Source organism: Oryza glaberrima, chromosome 11, assembly GCF_000147395.1.
Source record: "Oryza glaberrima chromosome 11, OglaRS2, whole genome shotgun sequence".
Lineage (NCBI taxonomy): Eukaryota > Viridiplantae > Streptophyta > Magnoliopsida > Poales > Poaceae > Oryza > Oryza glaberrima.
Genome location: NC_068336.1, coordinates 24,163,125 through 24,178,806, shown reverse-complemented (window position 1 = coordinate 24,178,806; position 15,682 = coordinate 24,163,125). Strand labels below are relative to the sequence as shown.

General features: G+C 43.5%; 1 protein-coding gene and 1 pseudogene across 1 annotated transcript; one reads left to right on the top strand and one right to left on the bottom strand.

The window, feature by feature from the left end:
- The first annotated feature begins 2,653 nt into the window (after positions 1 to 2,653).
- LOC127755852 (disease resistance protein PIK6-NP-like) lies at positions 2,654 to 6,039 on the top strand (annotated as a pseudogene).
- Positions 6,040 to 8,870: 2,831 nt separating this feature from the next.
- On the bottom strand, positions 8,871 to 12,014 carry LOC127755851 (disease resistance protein Pik-2-like). The gene is made up of 2 exons (XM_052281478.1): positions 11,787 to 12,014; positions 8,871 to 11,657 (listed from the first exon to the last, which is right to left on the bottom strand). Exons 1-2 carry the CDS (start codon positions 12,012 to 12,014, stop codon positions 8,871 to 8,873), a joined length of 3,015 nt encoding a protein of 1,004 aa, XP_052137438.1.
- Between the last annotated feature and the right edge of the window lie 3,668 nt (positions 12,015 to 15,682).

Here is a 15,682-nt window from a genome sequence, read left to right as displayed (position 1 = left end):
AGTGCGTTGTCACACCGTCGTGTCCCCTACACCTTAGCTATCTATTCCACATATTATAATACTCCTTTCATTTTTATTTACATGACTTTGGTTAGTTTAATTTTAAACAAACAATGCCAAATAAAAGAAAGCAGAGACAGTATCTATGATGGGTACACTTGCGCACAATTGAGTACTGCATATTTGCTGTATTATTAAACAATGCTAAAAATACAACTTGTTGCCTATAAATTACTTTGGTTTTTTTATCAAGTAGAAATTACCTTGCTAGTAAAAGAATAGAGAAGGAGATCTACACTGTAATGATTGACAACTACAAATATATAATAACATAAGTATACGATTGTTTCTCTAGAAACAAAGCAAACAATTATCATGAATAATACAATTCCATTTTCAACTAAACTTTGATTAGCCATCTGCTCAATAATTAGAAACTTATTGAAATCGTTGGCCGGGTCCTCCTGGACAGAGTCCATAGCGTCACGTGTCTTCGATCGGCTACTGCGGCCATGACTTGGAGAAGAAGGGGAAAGAAATCAAGAAATGGTCAGGTTTTTTCCTTATGTTAAAGTCTTCCTTTTGGCTTGTTCGGTTTTAACTCCTAAGACACAGGGAAAGTGGGAAACCACATGTAGGGCTTGTTTGGCACAGCTCCAGCTCCAGCTCCCGCTCCATCTCTTCTGGAGGTGGAGCCCAACCAAACAGTTTCAGCTCCATCTAAAATAGGAGCGGAGCTGAATGGAACGCTCTCACAAAATAAACTAGAGAGGTGGAGCTGGGTTTAGACAGCTCCACAACTCCATTGCTAGCCGCTGCATGAAGCTTGCTTCGAGTGGGCCCTACTGCTTCGAGCTTGCTTGTTGTTTATGCTCCGTGGCGCTAGCCGCCAGATCCAACCCCATAGGCAACCATCTCTCTCAATACACCAGTTTTGGGCGGAGCTCAGACGAAGTGACACCACCTGCGTGGCTACTGCTGCCGGCTGGGCTTGGGCCGGCGTCTGTTTTCATCGGTCTCGGCTGAGGGTTATGGCTGGTCTTGACCGCTGCTGTGGCCAGCCATCAGGGGGAGGGAGAGGGAAGAGAAAAAGAAGAAATTGGGGAAAGAAGATGGAAGTTATGACGATGGCATGATTTTAATTTTGCACGTATTCAAATGACATGGATAAAATAGATGAATTGTAATGATATTTATCTAAAATAGCAAATTTGCAATTGTATGATCCAATTAACCCCCAAAAAACTGACGGATTTGGAGGGAGATACGTCTCTCCAAACTTTTTTTAATAAGAAACTAGCATGGTGGCCCGCGCAGATTGTGCGGCTAGCATCATTATATTTTCTCTCATATAATAACATATATATGTTTTCTCATTGTATTATTCAAATATATTGTATCATTGTATAATTTTAAATTTTGCAATAACTTTACGAAACTACTAATGTATAATATTCATATTGTATTTTATATACGTGTTAGTTATTAATTATTTTTAATATCAAATTTTAGTTATTTGTAAATTATATATATATATATTCATATATGGACTCTAGACCCGTCTTTTAATATTTCTTTTTTTATTCTGAATTTTTATTATTTCTAATTGTGTTTCTACGTGGACTCTAGGCTCATCTTTCAATATTTTTTAATTTTTAATTTCAAATTTCAATTACTTCTAAATTGTATTTCTATATTGACTTTAAACTCTTCTTCCATGTTTTACTTAATTTCGAATTTTAGTTATTTATGAATTGTATTTTTATACGGACTCTAAACACTACCTTTAATTTTATTATGTTTATTCTGAATTTTAGTATGGATTCTATACACTACTTCTAATATTCCTTATTTTTAATATTTTTTTCTTAATTGTATTTCTATATAGACTCTATACTCTACTTCTAATATTCCTTACTTTTAATTCCGAATTTCTATTATTTCCTAATTGTATTTCTATATGGACTCTATACTCTACTTCCAATATTCCTTATTTTTAATTCTTAAATTTCAGTTATTTTCTAATTGTATTTCTATATGGACTCTACTCTCCTCTTCTAATATTCCTTATTTTTTCATTCCGAATTTCAACTATTTCTAAATTGTATTTCTATATGGACTCTAGTCTCTTCTTCTAATATTCCCTTTTTCTAATTCCGAAATTCATCTATTTCTACTTTGTATTTCTATATAAACTCATCTTTCAATATTCTTTAATTTTTAATTTCAAATTTCAGTTACTTCTAAATTGTATTCCTATATTGACTTTAAACTCTTCTTCCCATATTTTTCTTAATTTCGAATTTTAGTTATTTGTAAATTACATTTTTATACGGACTCTAAGCTCTACTTTTAATTTTATTATATTTATTCCGAATTTTTGTTAGTTTTAAATTCCTATATGGACTCTATACTCTACTTCTAGTATTCCTTATTTTTTAATTCCGAATTTCTATTTTTTTTCTTAATTGTATTTCTATATGGACTCCATACTCTACTTCTAATATTCCTTATTTTTAATTTCGAATTTCATTTATTTTCTAATTGTATTTCTATATGGACTCTAGTCTCCTATTCTAATATTTTTTATTTTTAATTCCGACTCTGCTTTTTCTTTTTCTCCGATTAATGTGAGAATTTCTAGGCCATGAGAGTGAACGTGGATGCTCTTTTTTCTATTCCTTTAATAATATAATAGATTGTGAACGTGTTGGGGATTGAACACAGGACCTCGAAGTTGAAACCACGAACCTCATACCGCTGCACTGTCACGTGCATCTCATCGCTGAGCTAGCCACAAGCTCAGCCATCGCCGCTTGCTGCTCCGATGGCCCGGTCCTCGGTACCTGACTGGGCTGGAACACCGTGGAGAGAAAATATAGTTTGGAGTATAACTAGTAATTAATTGCATCTCTGTGTGTGTGCGCGTGTGTGATAAACAACTGTGTGCACGTGATATGTGCCAGATATGCGGGCCTTGGAGCTAATTAATACGATTCCACTAATAAGCTTAATTAATTGGACTGGCCAAGACCTAGCTTTCCGAGCGTGCAAAAAGGGTCCAGTTGACTCCAAACTGTAGATCGATGCCAGTGTCTGGATCGCTAGCAATGAAGAGTTTTTGAAATGCTACATGCCATATACTCCAACTTAGTTCCTTCAGTTGTTCCAGCCATGCACCAGCCCTAGCAAAGAAACCTTGCCGTAGTTCATCGATCAATCGTCCTTCCACACTAAAAAGAGAAGTAGAGAGTTACGGTAGATCGAGCAAATATTATACCGGTGAGTTAGAGCCCAGCTGCAGGCGGAGGGGCGAGGGGTATCGATCGATCCATGGATGCCCAGGGTGCCCTGGACTCGCTGCTTGGGCGGCTGACCACCGTGCTGGTGAGCGAGGCGCAGCTGCTGAGCGGCGTCCGCGGCGATGTGGAGTTCATCAAGGACGAGATGGAGAGCATGAACGGCCTCCTCCACCTCACGGAGGCCCAGTACCGCGACCACCAGGTCCGCGCGTGGATGAGGCAGATCGTCGGCCGGCCTCACCCGGGACTGCGGCGGCAACGTCGAGCTCTACATCCACTACGTCGGAGGCGGAGGCAGCGGCGGCGGCGGCGTATTGGCGTTTCTGCGGCGGATTCCACGGTCGGTGCGGACCATTGCCGTCCGGCACCGCATCGCGACGAGGATCCGGGAGCCCAAGGACCGGGCGAGGGACGTCGGCGACCGGCGGCTCAGGTACGGAGGGGAACGAGATTCGGTTCCTTCTGTTGGCTATTGATGCTGCTCCTACCGAATTTTTCGCATCTCAAAATGATTGTGTTTACTATTACGTTGTGCAACTCTGGGAAGAACTTTTTGACCATTGCCAGCACCCTGCCATTGTTAGATCTACGATAATAGTGACCACAAGGTATGTCGACCACGACTACTTGGAGGGGTTTCATCACATATTACAACTCAACAATTTGGACTACAGTCTTCCAGGGTTTTACAAGCCGAGAGCACTTGCCCTTTCCAAATGTGAGCATGCCCCCATACAGCACGTCTTGGAGGAGTGCTATCCTCATGCCTTTGCACTGCATATGTTCCTCCACCTGTTATACGTCAATCCGTATAGGTCCAAGACTGAAATGGAAGGCCTATCTAAGGCCCTAGCTGAGCACAAAAACAACACATCAAGGATAATGCTCATGTTCTGCTACAACGAGTTGCCAATCAAGTACAAGACCTGCCTGCAGTATCTATCCATCTTCCCTCAGGGTCACAGCATCAGGAGGACGAGGCTCATCAGGCGATGGCTTGCCGAAGGACTGGTGACTGAGAGGAGATTGAGTGCTAACAAGGACAGCGGCAGGCCTGTGCAGCTGGAAGATCAAGCCGAGCGCGTCTTCAACGCTCTGATCGATCGAGGGTTCCTCCGTCCAGGGGAAACCAGTGCTGCAGGCAAGATAAGGACCTGCACAATGCATCAAAAAATCCACGACTTCATTGCTACAGATGTAAGCAGCTTCATGGACTCATGCCAGCCTCTTGATCTGGCTCACCGGTTTTCCATCAACAGTGGGGTGACACTTGAAGGGCCATCTTGTTCCAGTGATATCCTGTCTCTCCTTGATTCCCTGCCTGGATCTGATCAATGGCAGCTGCTCAAGGTGCTCGATCTCGAAGGCTGCACAGACCTGAAGAACAAGAATCTGAAGAATATTTGCAAGATACTGCTGCTCAAGTACCTGAGCCTCAGGAACACAGGCGTCACTCAACTTCCCAAGAAAATCGAGAAGCTGCAGTGCCTGGAGACATTGGACATCAGGCAAACCAAGATCAGGGCATTTGCCACGAAATCAATTTTTCTTCCAATGCTAAAGCATTTGCTTGCCAGCAATAAGGGCTCTCCAAGCCGAAGCGACAATAACTCGCATGGGTTTGAGGAGTCCCCTGCGACCATGGAGCTTCCCAGTGGTACCCGAAGAATGGAAAGGCTGGAGATATTGTCCCATGTTGATGCTTTCAACAATGTTAATGACTTAATCGACATTGGGCAACTCCTGCAACTGAGGAAACTGGGCGTGGTTCTCGATGGCAAGAAAGCCGGTAGTTTGGCACTTCTGTTCAAACAGATTGAGGAACTGCATGGCTGCCTCCTCACCCTGTCGATCCAGATCAACCATCCGGCAACAAGTGAGGGCACTGTGCCTGAGACAGATAAACTGGCTGCTTTGGTATCCCCTCCAAAACTTCTTCAGAGCCTTAACATCAGCGGCATCACAAGTGGGCTTCCAGGCTGGATCACTAAGCTCGACCAACTCACCAAGATCACACTGAGCAATACTTACTTGGGAGAAGATGCAATCCGAGTACTCGGAAAACTTAGAATTCTACGCTGCCTGAGGCTTCGGCACAAGTCTTACACTGGAACCAAGCTCACCTTCAACACGGAAGAATTCCAACATCTCAAGTCTCTGGTTGTTGACGGCTGTGACATAACCAACATCGACTTTGTCAACATCGGGGCGGCTCCTAAGCTCGAGATGATTATCTGGACTTTTGACTCTGTTGATGCCCTTCCACTCTCAGGGATTGAACACCTCCCCAAGCTGAAGAAGCTAGAGCTCAATGGAGACGAAGACATGGCTGAAATGAGACTAATCAGGGAAGCACATCCCAACTGTCCAGTTTTCAAGCACAATTCAAGCCATCAACACGAAGAAGCTGGAAGTGACTGAGGTTGCAGCTTCAGCTTCATGAGTAGTCATGCAATTACTACTCCCCGGCCAATTCCCATCAACCTGAAGCTTGATTTGGTATGTGTTTGGATTCATTTATCCTAGAATAAAGATGCAGCTGAAGGAAAATCCCTGGTCATCTAGCTTCTTTCAGCCTCATGCATCGCTGCACTTGATCTCTTCCTCTGTGTGTGTGATTGGCTAGCTTGTATTTCTGCTTTGTGTGAGTGCTTGGTTTAATCCTCTATGGTGTCCGCTGTCTGGACTTGGATTTCCATGTAGTTGTGTGTTTGATTGTGTGTACTGCTCCAGTTATGCTTGCCATGGTGTGGTGTTGGACATATGTGTGTTTTCAGTATTCGCCTGCGTGAGCATGAACAGTACTAGTGCTTGTATTATACATTTGATTCTATTATATTATGAGTGACTGCATTGTGCTCTTCTCATTTTTATATATATTCGTCGACCACAGAAAGCCATTCGATGGTATAGAACCAATCTCCCCAACAAATATGGATATGCATTTGATATTTCGATTGAAGTTATTTGGTCCTCTGTGTATTTCCTAGTTTGAAATTCTGTTAGTCTGTCTAGTCCTGTTGGGATTCATGTTTGGCAAGGAGAAGGAAACAGAAAATTAAAAAAAAAAAACACAAGGTCTGGTCTTACAGTGGGCGTGTGACTCTAGTCCAATTACAACAGTGGCCTCCTTCATCGAAGCAATGCACATGCCATTTGGTTCATCAACCTCAAGCATTCAGATTCCTGTAGTAGTATTGCAGAACATGAGTTTTTAGTTTATCAAACATTGCAAAGTTCAGAAACAGACACGCAAGGAATGTAAATAGAATTTAACACTTCTGCAGGTTCTGAGCCTTGCTATATATATGCAGAAGCCAACAAGTAGTATAAAGCACAAAACTGACTATTTTGATTTCAGCTTCTTTATCTACCTTACCTTCTAGCAACAAGTATAGTAATGATTGATTTCTTGACTGTTCATGTACTGAATTCCCTAACTAGGTTTCTACAGATCTGCACAGAAGAAGGGACATCCAAAATTCCAAATACATCTTCTCTTTCATCAAACTTCCCGATCCATAATTGAAATATCGCAAACTAAAATTCACTAATTAAGAAAACGAAACCCCCCCCCCCCCCCCCCCCCCCCCCAGATCCAGGCGATAGCAACTACCAATCTACCATGCTCCTAGACAGAATAATACGGATGAGGCAATCACAAATCACATACGCATTCCGAATCTGCCAAGAGATTGTTTGCATCGCCTTCCACAAACTAACAGAAGCTGTAAAGCCCACAAGGCGAGAGGAGCTTACCGCAGGTGACCGGCGGCAGAAGGCGGCGGCCGGAGTTTCTTCCACGGCGGTAGAAGCCTCCCCTCCCACGGCCCGCCGGCTACCGATGAGCCCGTGAGGAGCGGTGGTCATCGCTAGCCCCTCCGCCGCCGCGGCGAGAGGGGGGATTCGCCGGTTGGTGGCGGCCGGCGACGGCGAGAATCGCGGCGTCGTCTTCCATGTGGGGACTAGAAGGGTGTGGTCGAGTTGATGGGCCGTAACTTTCTCTTGTTGGATTAGTGGGCTGCTCCATTGTGGGCCGTTCGGAAATCCTAAGCCCATGAAGTTTCACAGACTCTGGTCCATCTCTCTCTTTTTCTTTTTTTCTTTTCTTTTTTTTTTTCCGATCATCTCTTCTGACTTGCTTCCTCTGCAAACAAATATGCTTTTCCGTCAAACTTTCAAATGAGTACTGAGAATTGGATATATGAGTATCATATGCGTAGATTTATTTCCAAAGTAATTTCATAGTATTATGAAGTCTACTGATTTTTACTAATGTATTGCAAAAAATGCTTTATATTACTACGTACCCTTTACGCTTAATTTAAAATAAATCCATTCTCTATATGAGAAACTTGGTAATTTTTGTCATGAGTGATTCCACCATCGTCGGGAAATTGCTACACTCCGAAGAACCAAACAAACCTTTATAGTAACTGGCAACGAATATTTTTCAATTAATAACATCTCTATTAGTCTATTATTATGTAGTCCATTCATCTTGCTCAGGCTTAAAAACTCATTGTATCAAATGTTTCATTCATAGTTGCCATCAAATAAAAGTACCCAATATTATTATCTTTTTGGAGGAGGTATTTAAAATTTGAACGTTGGTACCCCACTCGTAACAAATATTTTAGGAGTATAGTACACAAGTTGTTCATCAGAAATTCTCCTAAGATTTCTGTCATTTTCTGAAAGCTCATTATTTTTGGGTTTTCCTCTTTTTATAGGCTTAGACTTATTAGCTTGTACTAGCTTTTTAACTTATATGATTTATAAGTCGGTGGATTTAAAATTAATTCTAAGTAGTTTAACCGTGAAGTCATACCTAAACCTCAAACAATTGGCAAGTAGTTGGTTTCCAGCCGGATCACATGCACCCGTTGGTGAAATGCCTTTGAAGGAGGTTCTACGTATCTCAACAGAAAACTACGAATTTTTAAAGATGTTGTACGATTGCAACATACCAATGTCACCAATTTTTTGCCTTGTTGGGAGATTTGCATGGTGTGGGGGGGGGGGGGGGGGGGAGGGGGTGAGAAATATGACCTTCATAGCTAAAGATATATCAAATTTGTGGGCAAAACAAAGGAAAATATAAAGCTGGTGCTTGTAGAATAGAACTCAAATTTGATACATGAGTAGTATTGTTCCTTTCAAAAGCCTTTGTGATTATTACATTTCCAACAATACACATCAAACCATAAAAGTTGATGGGAATTAGAGGACAAAAAAAGGAAACACAAACATGTATCAAATTACCACTCTCAAACAGTGCTCAGCATGCAGTACACAAGTACACAAATTAAATGAACAACATTGAAGGACAAGTACTGAAACACCAATCTAGAAATTATTACACATCATTGTAGTTGCAACAACATGCATCAACAACTCAACATCAGTACTCCTCCGTCCCAAATAAAACCCAATCTAGTTAGGTATGGGACACAACATAGTAAATAAACCTGTCTAGATTCGTTGTACTATGTTGTGTCCCATCCTCAACTAGGGTGGGTTTTTTGGATGGATGAGTAGATAGCTATCAGCTCATAATTAAGCTGGCTAGGTAGTAGCAGCACCAACGGCACGATTAGCTACTTGACCCCCTTTCTTTGGATCAATGAGTTGGCAAACAAGCACAGGCTTACCGGGATGCTCCTTGATCTCTTGCTTCAACTGAGGATAATCATCCGTGGCACCATTTCCTGCCAGCAGGTTAAGCTCGATGCGTCTCAAGCTCTGAAGGTTCTTAACTCCTGTCAGGGACTCCATCCGTTGGAATGACCAGATGATCTTGGCAAGTTTGGGTGCTGTTCCAGGAGCAAAGGTGATGGTCACTAGCATGTCGTCCTCGATGACCAAACCTACGAGGTTGGGGAAGCTGTCACTACTGAAGGTGAGACCGCCAGAGTCGAAGGAGTGGTAGCGGAGCCTGAGACAACGTAGGCCCTTGAGCGCACCGAGGACAGCAAGGTTGTCCTCGTTCAGGAGAGTGTCTCGGAGGGTTAGCTTGGAGAGGTTGTTGAGCTCTTTCATCCGGCGGGGCAGCCAGTCTCTGACGCCACAAATGCGCAAGCTCTCGAGCAGCAATGGAGGTGTCATTAGGACTGCCTCCGTGGAGCCCCAGCTGCCGACCGGCTTCATTCGGATGGACAGCGATCGGAGTGTTGTGTGCAGCTCATTGATCTGAGCGAAGAGATCCTTCAAGTTGGCTTTGCTACCGCCACACAATACTACGCCTAGCTTTCTTAGCTGCTTTAGCTTCTCGCCAAGGTTGTCTAGCTCCTTGGCACTGTCAGAGACCCAAACATGGGATAGTATCTCTAGCTTGCTCATGTCACCGGCAGGGATGCCGCTAGGCATACGCACTGTGGAGAATGATTCCTTTGACTTGACCGTGACGGCATCATCACCGAGGCAGTCCACGCGGCCGGCGAGGAGATGCTTCAGGCTCTTTGGCAGCGTCGACTCGAACACGCGTACCCTGGTCTGTCGGATGTCAAGAGTCTCAAGCAGCTCCAGCTGGTGGAGCTTCTTTGGAAGCCATACAACATTGGTACCACGCAGGCTAAGGTACTTGAGCTTGCGGATCTGACAGATGTTGTTGAGGTGGCGGTTGGTGATGATGACACCACAACCCTCGAGATCCAAGACTCGAAGGAGGCGCAGCCTTGACGAGGATGGCAACTTCCGCAAAAACTCCATAACGCTCTCTAGTTGCTTTTTGGGTGCGGGCGGCCGTGGCTCCATAGTGGAGCCATCCATGGCGTCTAGCTGACGGATCCTGATCCCATTGCGGACAGAGAAGTGGAGATCTAGGTCAAGCGGCAGCTGGTTAGTATCCAGGAAGTCGTCGACGGTGCTTGCGCTGATGCTTCGGCTCCCATTGACTATGTCGATGACCGGAGTGTTGACGGAGCAGGTCTTGACCTTGCCTTCAATTACGCCGCGCTCACGCTCCTTAGGGATGAGGAGATTCAGAGATAGGAGAGTGTCAACACAGCGCTCAGCCTCCTCTTGCTCGGTCGGCTGGCCTGATCTGATGATCAACCCCTCGGCGATCCATCGCCTCGTCAAGCTTGCCCTATGGATGTCGTAGCTCCCTCGGATGAAGGCAGCCGCGTACCACAAGCAATTCTTGTAGCGGTCAGGCAGGCCATAGTAGCAGAAGGCAGCCAACCGGACCCTTTTCTCCAAGGGGTCGTTGGAGCATCGGTCCGGTGCGAGGTTTTCCGTCAAGATCTTGAGCTCATCCGCCGTCCGGTTTGGGTTGTTGTGCAGGGCATGGAGGAAGACCTTGGCGCAGAAGTCATCCGTGTCGCACCTGGTGAGTACTTGTTTCATGGCATCGCTGGTGTTGTAGCTGCTAGTTAGCTGCAGCATCAGTTGGTTAGCTTTCTTGTAGTGGAAATCGACATGGGAGTAGGACACAGTTTTCATTAGAGGGAGCTTCGACTTGGACTTGGACTTGGAATTGTTGCTTTCCAAATCTTTGTCCTCCTCCACCTCCACCTCCACCGCTGCCGCTGCCGCGCTCGCACTTCCGTTGTTCGAGTTGTCAGAGATGGTACTAGTGTTCATCAGAGGGGGCATCAATTTGTTGGCCACCTCCCTGTCCTTGGAGGACAACACCACGGCGCTTCCATGGTCGCAGTCAGTGGAGGCGAGCACCTCTTCGATCGGGAACCATATGTCGAGGTAGTCCGCATTGGTGAGGAAGAGCAGCAACCTTTTCCCCCTCAGTGAATTCTTGATCTTCTCCTTGAGCGTGTCTAGATCCCATGTTTGCACGTCGTCGCCCATGGACTCGACACAGCCTTCGGATTGGAGCTGCCGGAGCATGTCCATCAGAACCTCCATCAGATTCGTCGGCCGCCGGAGGGTGACGCTGAGCCTGCACTTGAACGGCGACGTCGCCGCCGCCGTCACCGGCGTGCCGGAGCCGGAGGAAGGTGGCTGCAGCATCGGCTTGTAATGCCTGTACACCTTGTCCACGACAATGGCTCCGTCCGCCGCGTCAGGCGCGACGATGACCGCGACGCTGAGCTTCGGCCGCTTCAGCTCCACGCCGGAGCGGCCGTCCGGTGCCACTCCCATGTCGACCCAGTTGATCAGCTCGTCGGTGCACTCCTTCAGCATGTGATCGGTCCCGCACTCGGAGACGATCGCCGCGGCTCGTCGCCGGGAAGCATCGCCGCCTCCGGCCACCTTGCGGGGCATGCTCGAGTACTCCAGCGGCCGCTTGTTGTCACCGTCGTCCTCTGCTGCTGCTGCGCCGTCCTTCTTGGCCGGGACGGCGACGCCGTACCGCTGCTGCCGCTCGCCGACCTCGCGCGCACGGACCTTGAGCTGCCGGATCCGGGTGGCGACACGGCGGCGAACCCACATCGCCCACGGCAGGCGGGCGGCGCGGCGGAGGCGGCCGAGGAATCCCCTGCGGCGGCGGCGGCCGGAGCGCGTCCGCGCGTACCTCTCGACGCAGTTGTTGGAGTCGTAGGCGAGCTCCATGACCTGCTTGATCCAGGCTCGGACCTGGTGGTCGCTGGCACGCTCCTTGGTGCCGGCGAGGTGGCGGAGGAGGCCGTTGATGCTCTCCATCTCGTCCCTGATGAACTGCACGTCGCCGCGGACGCCGCCCAGGAGCTCCGCCTCCTTGCGGATGACGCCCAGCAGCGCGTGCACGGTGCTCAACGCCAGGTCCGCCATGGCCGGCCGCCGCCCAGCAAATTTTGGAGGCCCGGAGGCCGTGTCTACAACTCTCCTGAAGACGAGGAGAGATCGATGTGATCCATGGAGTAATATTGAGAAGCATGTGAGCGTATATGTAGGCTAGACGGCGGGCAGCTGGAATGCAACTTGTATATGTAAATACTATTTTTGTTTCATAAAAAATCAATTTCTGATGGATTTGCCGCCTCAGTCATAGTAGATGCTCATAGGGCTAGGATTTACGTGCGTGCGTTGTGAGTTACTGCGTTGTACTCTGTAATTCTCGAAAAAAATTGTCCACAATTATCTCTAGAAGTTACTCCATCTGTTTCATATTATAAGTCGTTTAATTTTGTTTCTAAGTCAAACTTTGACTTAACCAAATTTATAAAAAAAATTTAGCAACATCTAAAATATTAAATTAGTTTCATTAAATCTATCATTGAATATATTTTAATAATATGTTTTTTTTCTTTGTGTTAAAAATACTACTACATTCTTTTTCTAAACTAGATCAAACATCTTAAAATGGTTTAACTAGAAAAAAATAAAACGATTTATAATATGAAATGGAGGGAGTGGATTTTTTTTGAACGGAAGGAGTATGCAATAAAATAGCGTTTGCATTGCATGTGCAACTGGCTGTAGTTTAATTTTAGGGTTTCTTTAAGGCACAACAAGAGTATCTCCAAGACTACAAGAGTGATCCAAAATTAATTGACTCCTAATAGTTAATCATGGATTGGATAAAAATAAACTTGAGCCTACAAATGGTGTGACTTTATTATTTTTCTTTGATTAATACATTATACTTGGTCTCCATAACAAACATGTGACTCCCTAGATCCTAGACAACTATCATTGATCAATCTATAGTGTTATAATTACAATTTTGACACATACGATCAAAGTGTTAATTTTATTGTTTATATCTAATTAATACAGTAATTTGTAGGTCTTCAAAACGAATATAGTGGCTATAGCCTAGTGGTTACAAGAGTCTCAGTAGCACCTGAGGTCCTGGGTTTGACTCTCCTTGGGAGCGAATTTTCCAGGATTTAACGGCATTGTGCTTTCAGTGGTAGGCGACGTACCCGTCGACAGCGAGGCACCTGTGGTGACTTCGTTAATCTCAAGGATTTGCCGGCCCAGTCTTCGAAGATGCTCATGAGGCGCCTGTTATTTCGTCAATCTCAAGAATTTGCCGGCCTAGTCTTCGAAGATACTTATAGGGGTTATACTAATACTTTGTTATTCTCAAAAAAATATAGTGGCTCCTTTTGAACTATCTTAACAATGAAAAATGCCTTCAAATTATATGAAAAATGCATAAATATTTCTAGGTCTCCAAAGATGAAAAATGCCTAAATTTCTAAAACTACGCACTTATATTTGGAACCGGGAAAAATAGGTGATAAACATATTGTTGTAATAATATTTAGTTTTAATACCGGATCAGATTTTTTTTTCTACCCCAGTAAAATTTTAAAAAATAAACTCTTTAATATATCATTTTAAAAGATGAATCTCTTGGCTTTTAGTTACAGGTGTAGATTTCCACCAATAATTGTGCAGTTCTATTGTTAAACTTTCAAGGTCAATGAAATTGTTTGAACTATTGCACGTGGGCTGCAGAGCATGTACTACTAGGGCTGTGTTTAGTTCAGCGCAAAGTTTGAATTTTGGTTGAAATTAGAGATGATGTAACTGAAAAGTTATGTGTGTATGACAGGTTGATGTGATGGAAAAGGACTGAAGTTTGGATGAAACTTTGGATATAAATACAGCCTAGTACGTATGAATTGAAGTGGTCCAACTCTAAGCTCTGTCCTCACCTAATCTTTTGGAAAATGATGAAACTCAATGAGCTGCCTAGCTAGCTAGTAGCATGCATGAAAGGTACTCTCCGTCCCATGCATTATAAGTGCAGCCGTGTCCAACATTTAACCGTTCATCTTATTTGAAAAATTTATAAAAGAAAATAAAAGTTAAGTCACACATAGAGTATTATTTATATTTTATCATCTAAGAAAAATGAAAATACTAATCATAAAAGTATTTTAAATAAGACGGATGGTTAAAATTAGGCACTAAAATCCATAACCGCGTTTATTATGGGACGGAGGGAGTATGACCGCGTGTGTAAACATGACAAGTTCAGTGACCGGGACTCATTTAATTTGAGCTCCTAATTACTATACATATATCCCGTAATAATTGTATTTTTAGGATTTAAATTTGTCCCAAAATAATTATAACAATAAAGTACTAATGGTTTCATTAATCAATTCTCATTCAAATTTCTTCCTATTTTATCCTCAACTATCCTTCCACTCTTACCTATACACTGTTTAATAAGGGGCATCATAGTCTTTTTTTCAAATATTAATATATGCTAAACAATTTAGAATTATAATTATTTTGGAACGGACGTAGTACTAACTACTCCCTCGGTCCCTAAATAATTATCCTTTTGCATGAAGATTTGTTCCATAAATATTGTTTGGTTCCACTAGACCTAACTTCATCATTTTTTTAATCCTATTTTAGCCATCAAAGTAGTAATACTTCCTTATCCTCCACATTTTGTCTTCATTAGTGAAGAACATGGTAGTCTTTTTAATCTTTTACTTAATTTATATTTCACCGATAAAACAAAATTTCCTCTGTTCTTAAAATAATGTAGTTTTAAAGATTAAGCAACAGGTTAAAAAACTGCTATATGCCCTTCATTAATATTAGACGGAAAAGAGGAATGTGATAAAGCGTGGAGAATGAGAGAGCACTATTTGGCTCGATGGTTAGAACGGGAAGAAAAATATCATATAGAGTTGTATTGAGAGTTACTTAGACCCCACTCTAAAATACACCCTGTGAAACAAGTTCCTACGCTAAATGTACTACTATTTTAGGGACTGGGAGTAGTTCTTATTATCAGACTAGCTACTGCACCACAAATATGACATGCTCCAAATTTTTTCCATTGAATTCATTGTGAGAGAAAGAGAGGGGAGAAAAGTAATCTCCAACCTGAACTAATAGTCAATAGTTAGCTCTACTATTATACTTGCTCTTACATAAGGTTTGCACTTTAAACCCAGTATTTATTGTTGTTGCTTTTTTTAGAACTTGTTGTTGCATATTAGACCATGTATTAACAAGCCTTTCACTTAATTTGGACAAAATTTCATTTACCAAACTTTATAATTTGAAGTAGCACTTCAGCGAGTCTTCCCCCTCAGACCTCCAAGAGTCTTAATCGAGTCCGATTAGGTCCTAGTGGGGGACTCATCTCCATCTTTCTCCTTCAACCCTGTTGATGTTACCCCTACTCTACCTTTACACAAACTACTGGCCATGACATTCTTTCTTCATTCCCATTCTCTCTCTTGTTTCTTGTATCAAGCCTTCCCCAGCTCCCACCTCTCTCGACTATATCGAATCTTATAAACCGATTTTAGGGATGAAGATCAGGCATGTGATTGGGTCATGTGGCTCCCTGAGAATTTAGGATTAGCTCCCTTGAAAATTAGCCACGTGTCCCCTGTGCAATCGCAGATTTTGCTCTGATTCAGTTAGAGCGTTGGTTGTGTAATGTCCCGTGCAGTTTCTAGATAAATCTAGGAATTTTGCTGAGGTAAAAAAAATTTGGAACTAAATTGTAA

Excerpts from the sequence above, each read along its gene's own strand:
- LOC127755851 (XM_052281478.1), bottom strand. The coding sequence starts at position 12,014 with ATGGCGGACCTGGCGTTGAGCACCGTGCACGCGCTGCTGGGCGTCATC. Across the intron at positions 11,658-11,786 it reads CCTACGACTCCAACAACTGC|CTCAAGGTCCGTGCGCGCGA; the intron begins GTCGAGAGGTAC and ends CGGATCCGGCAG.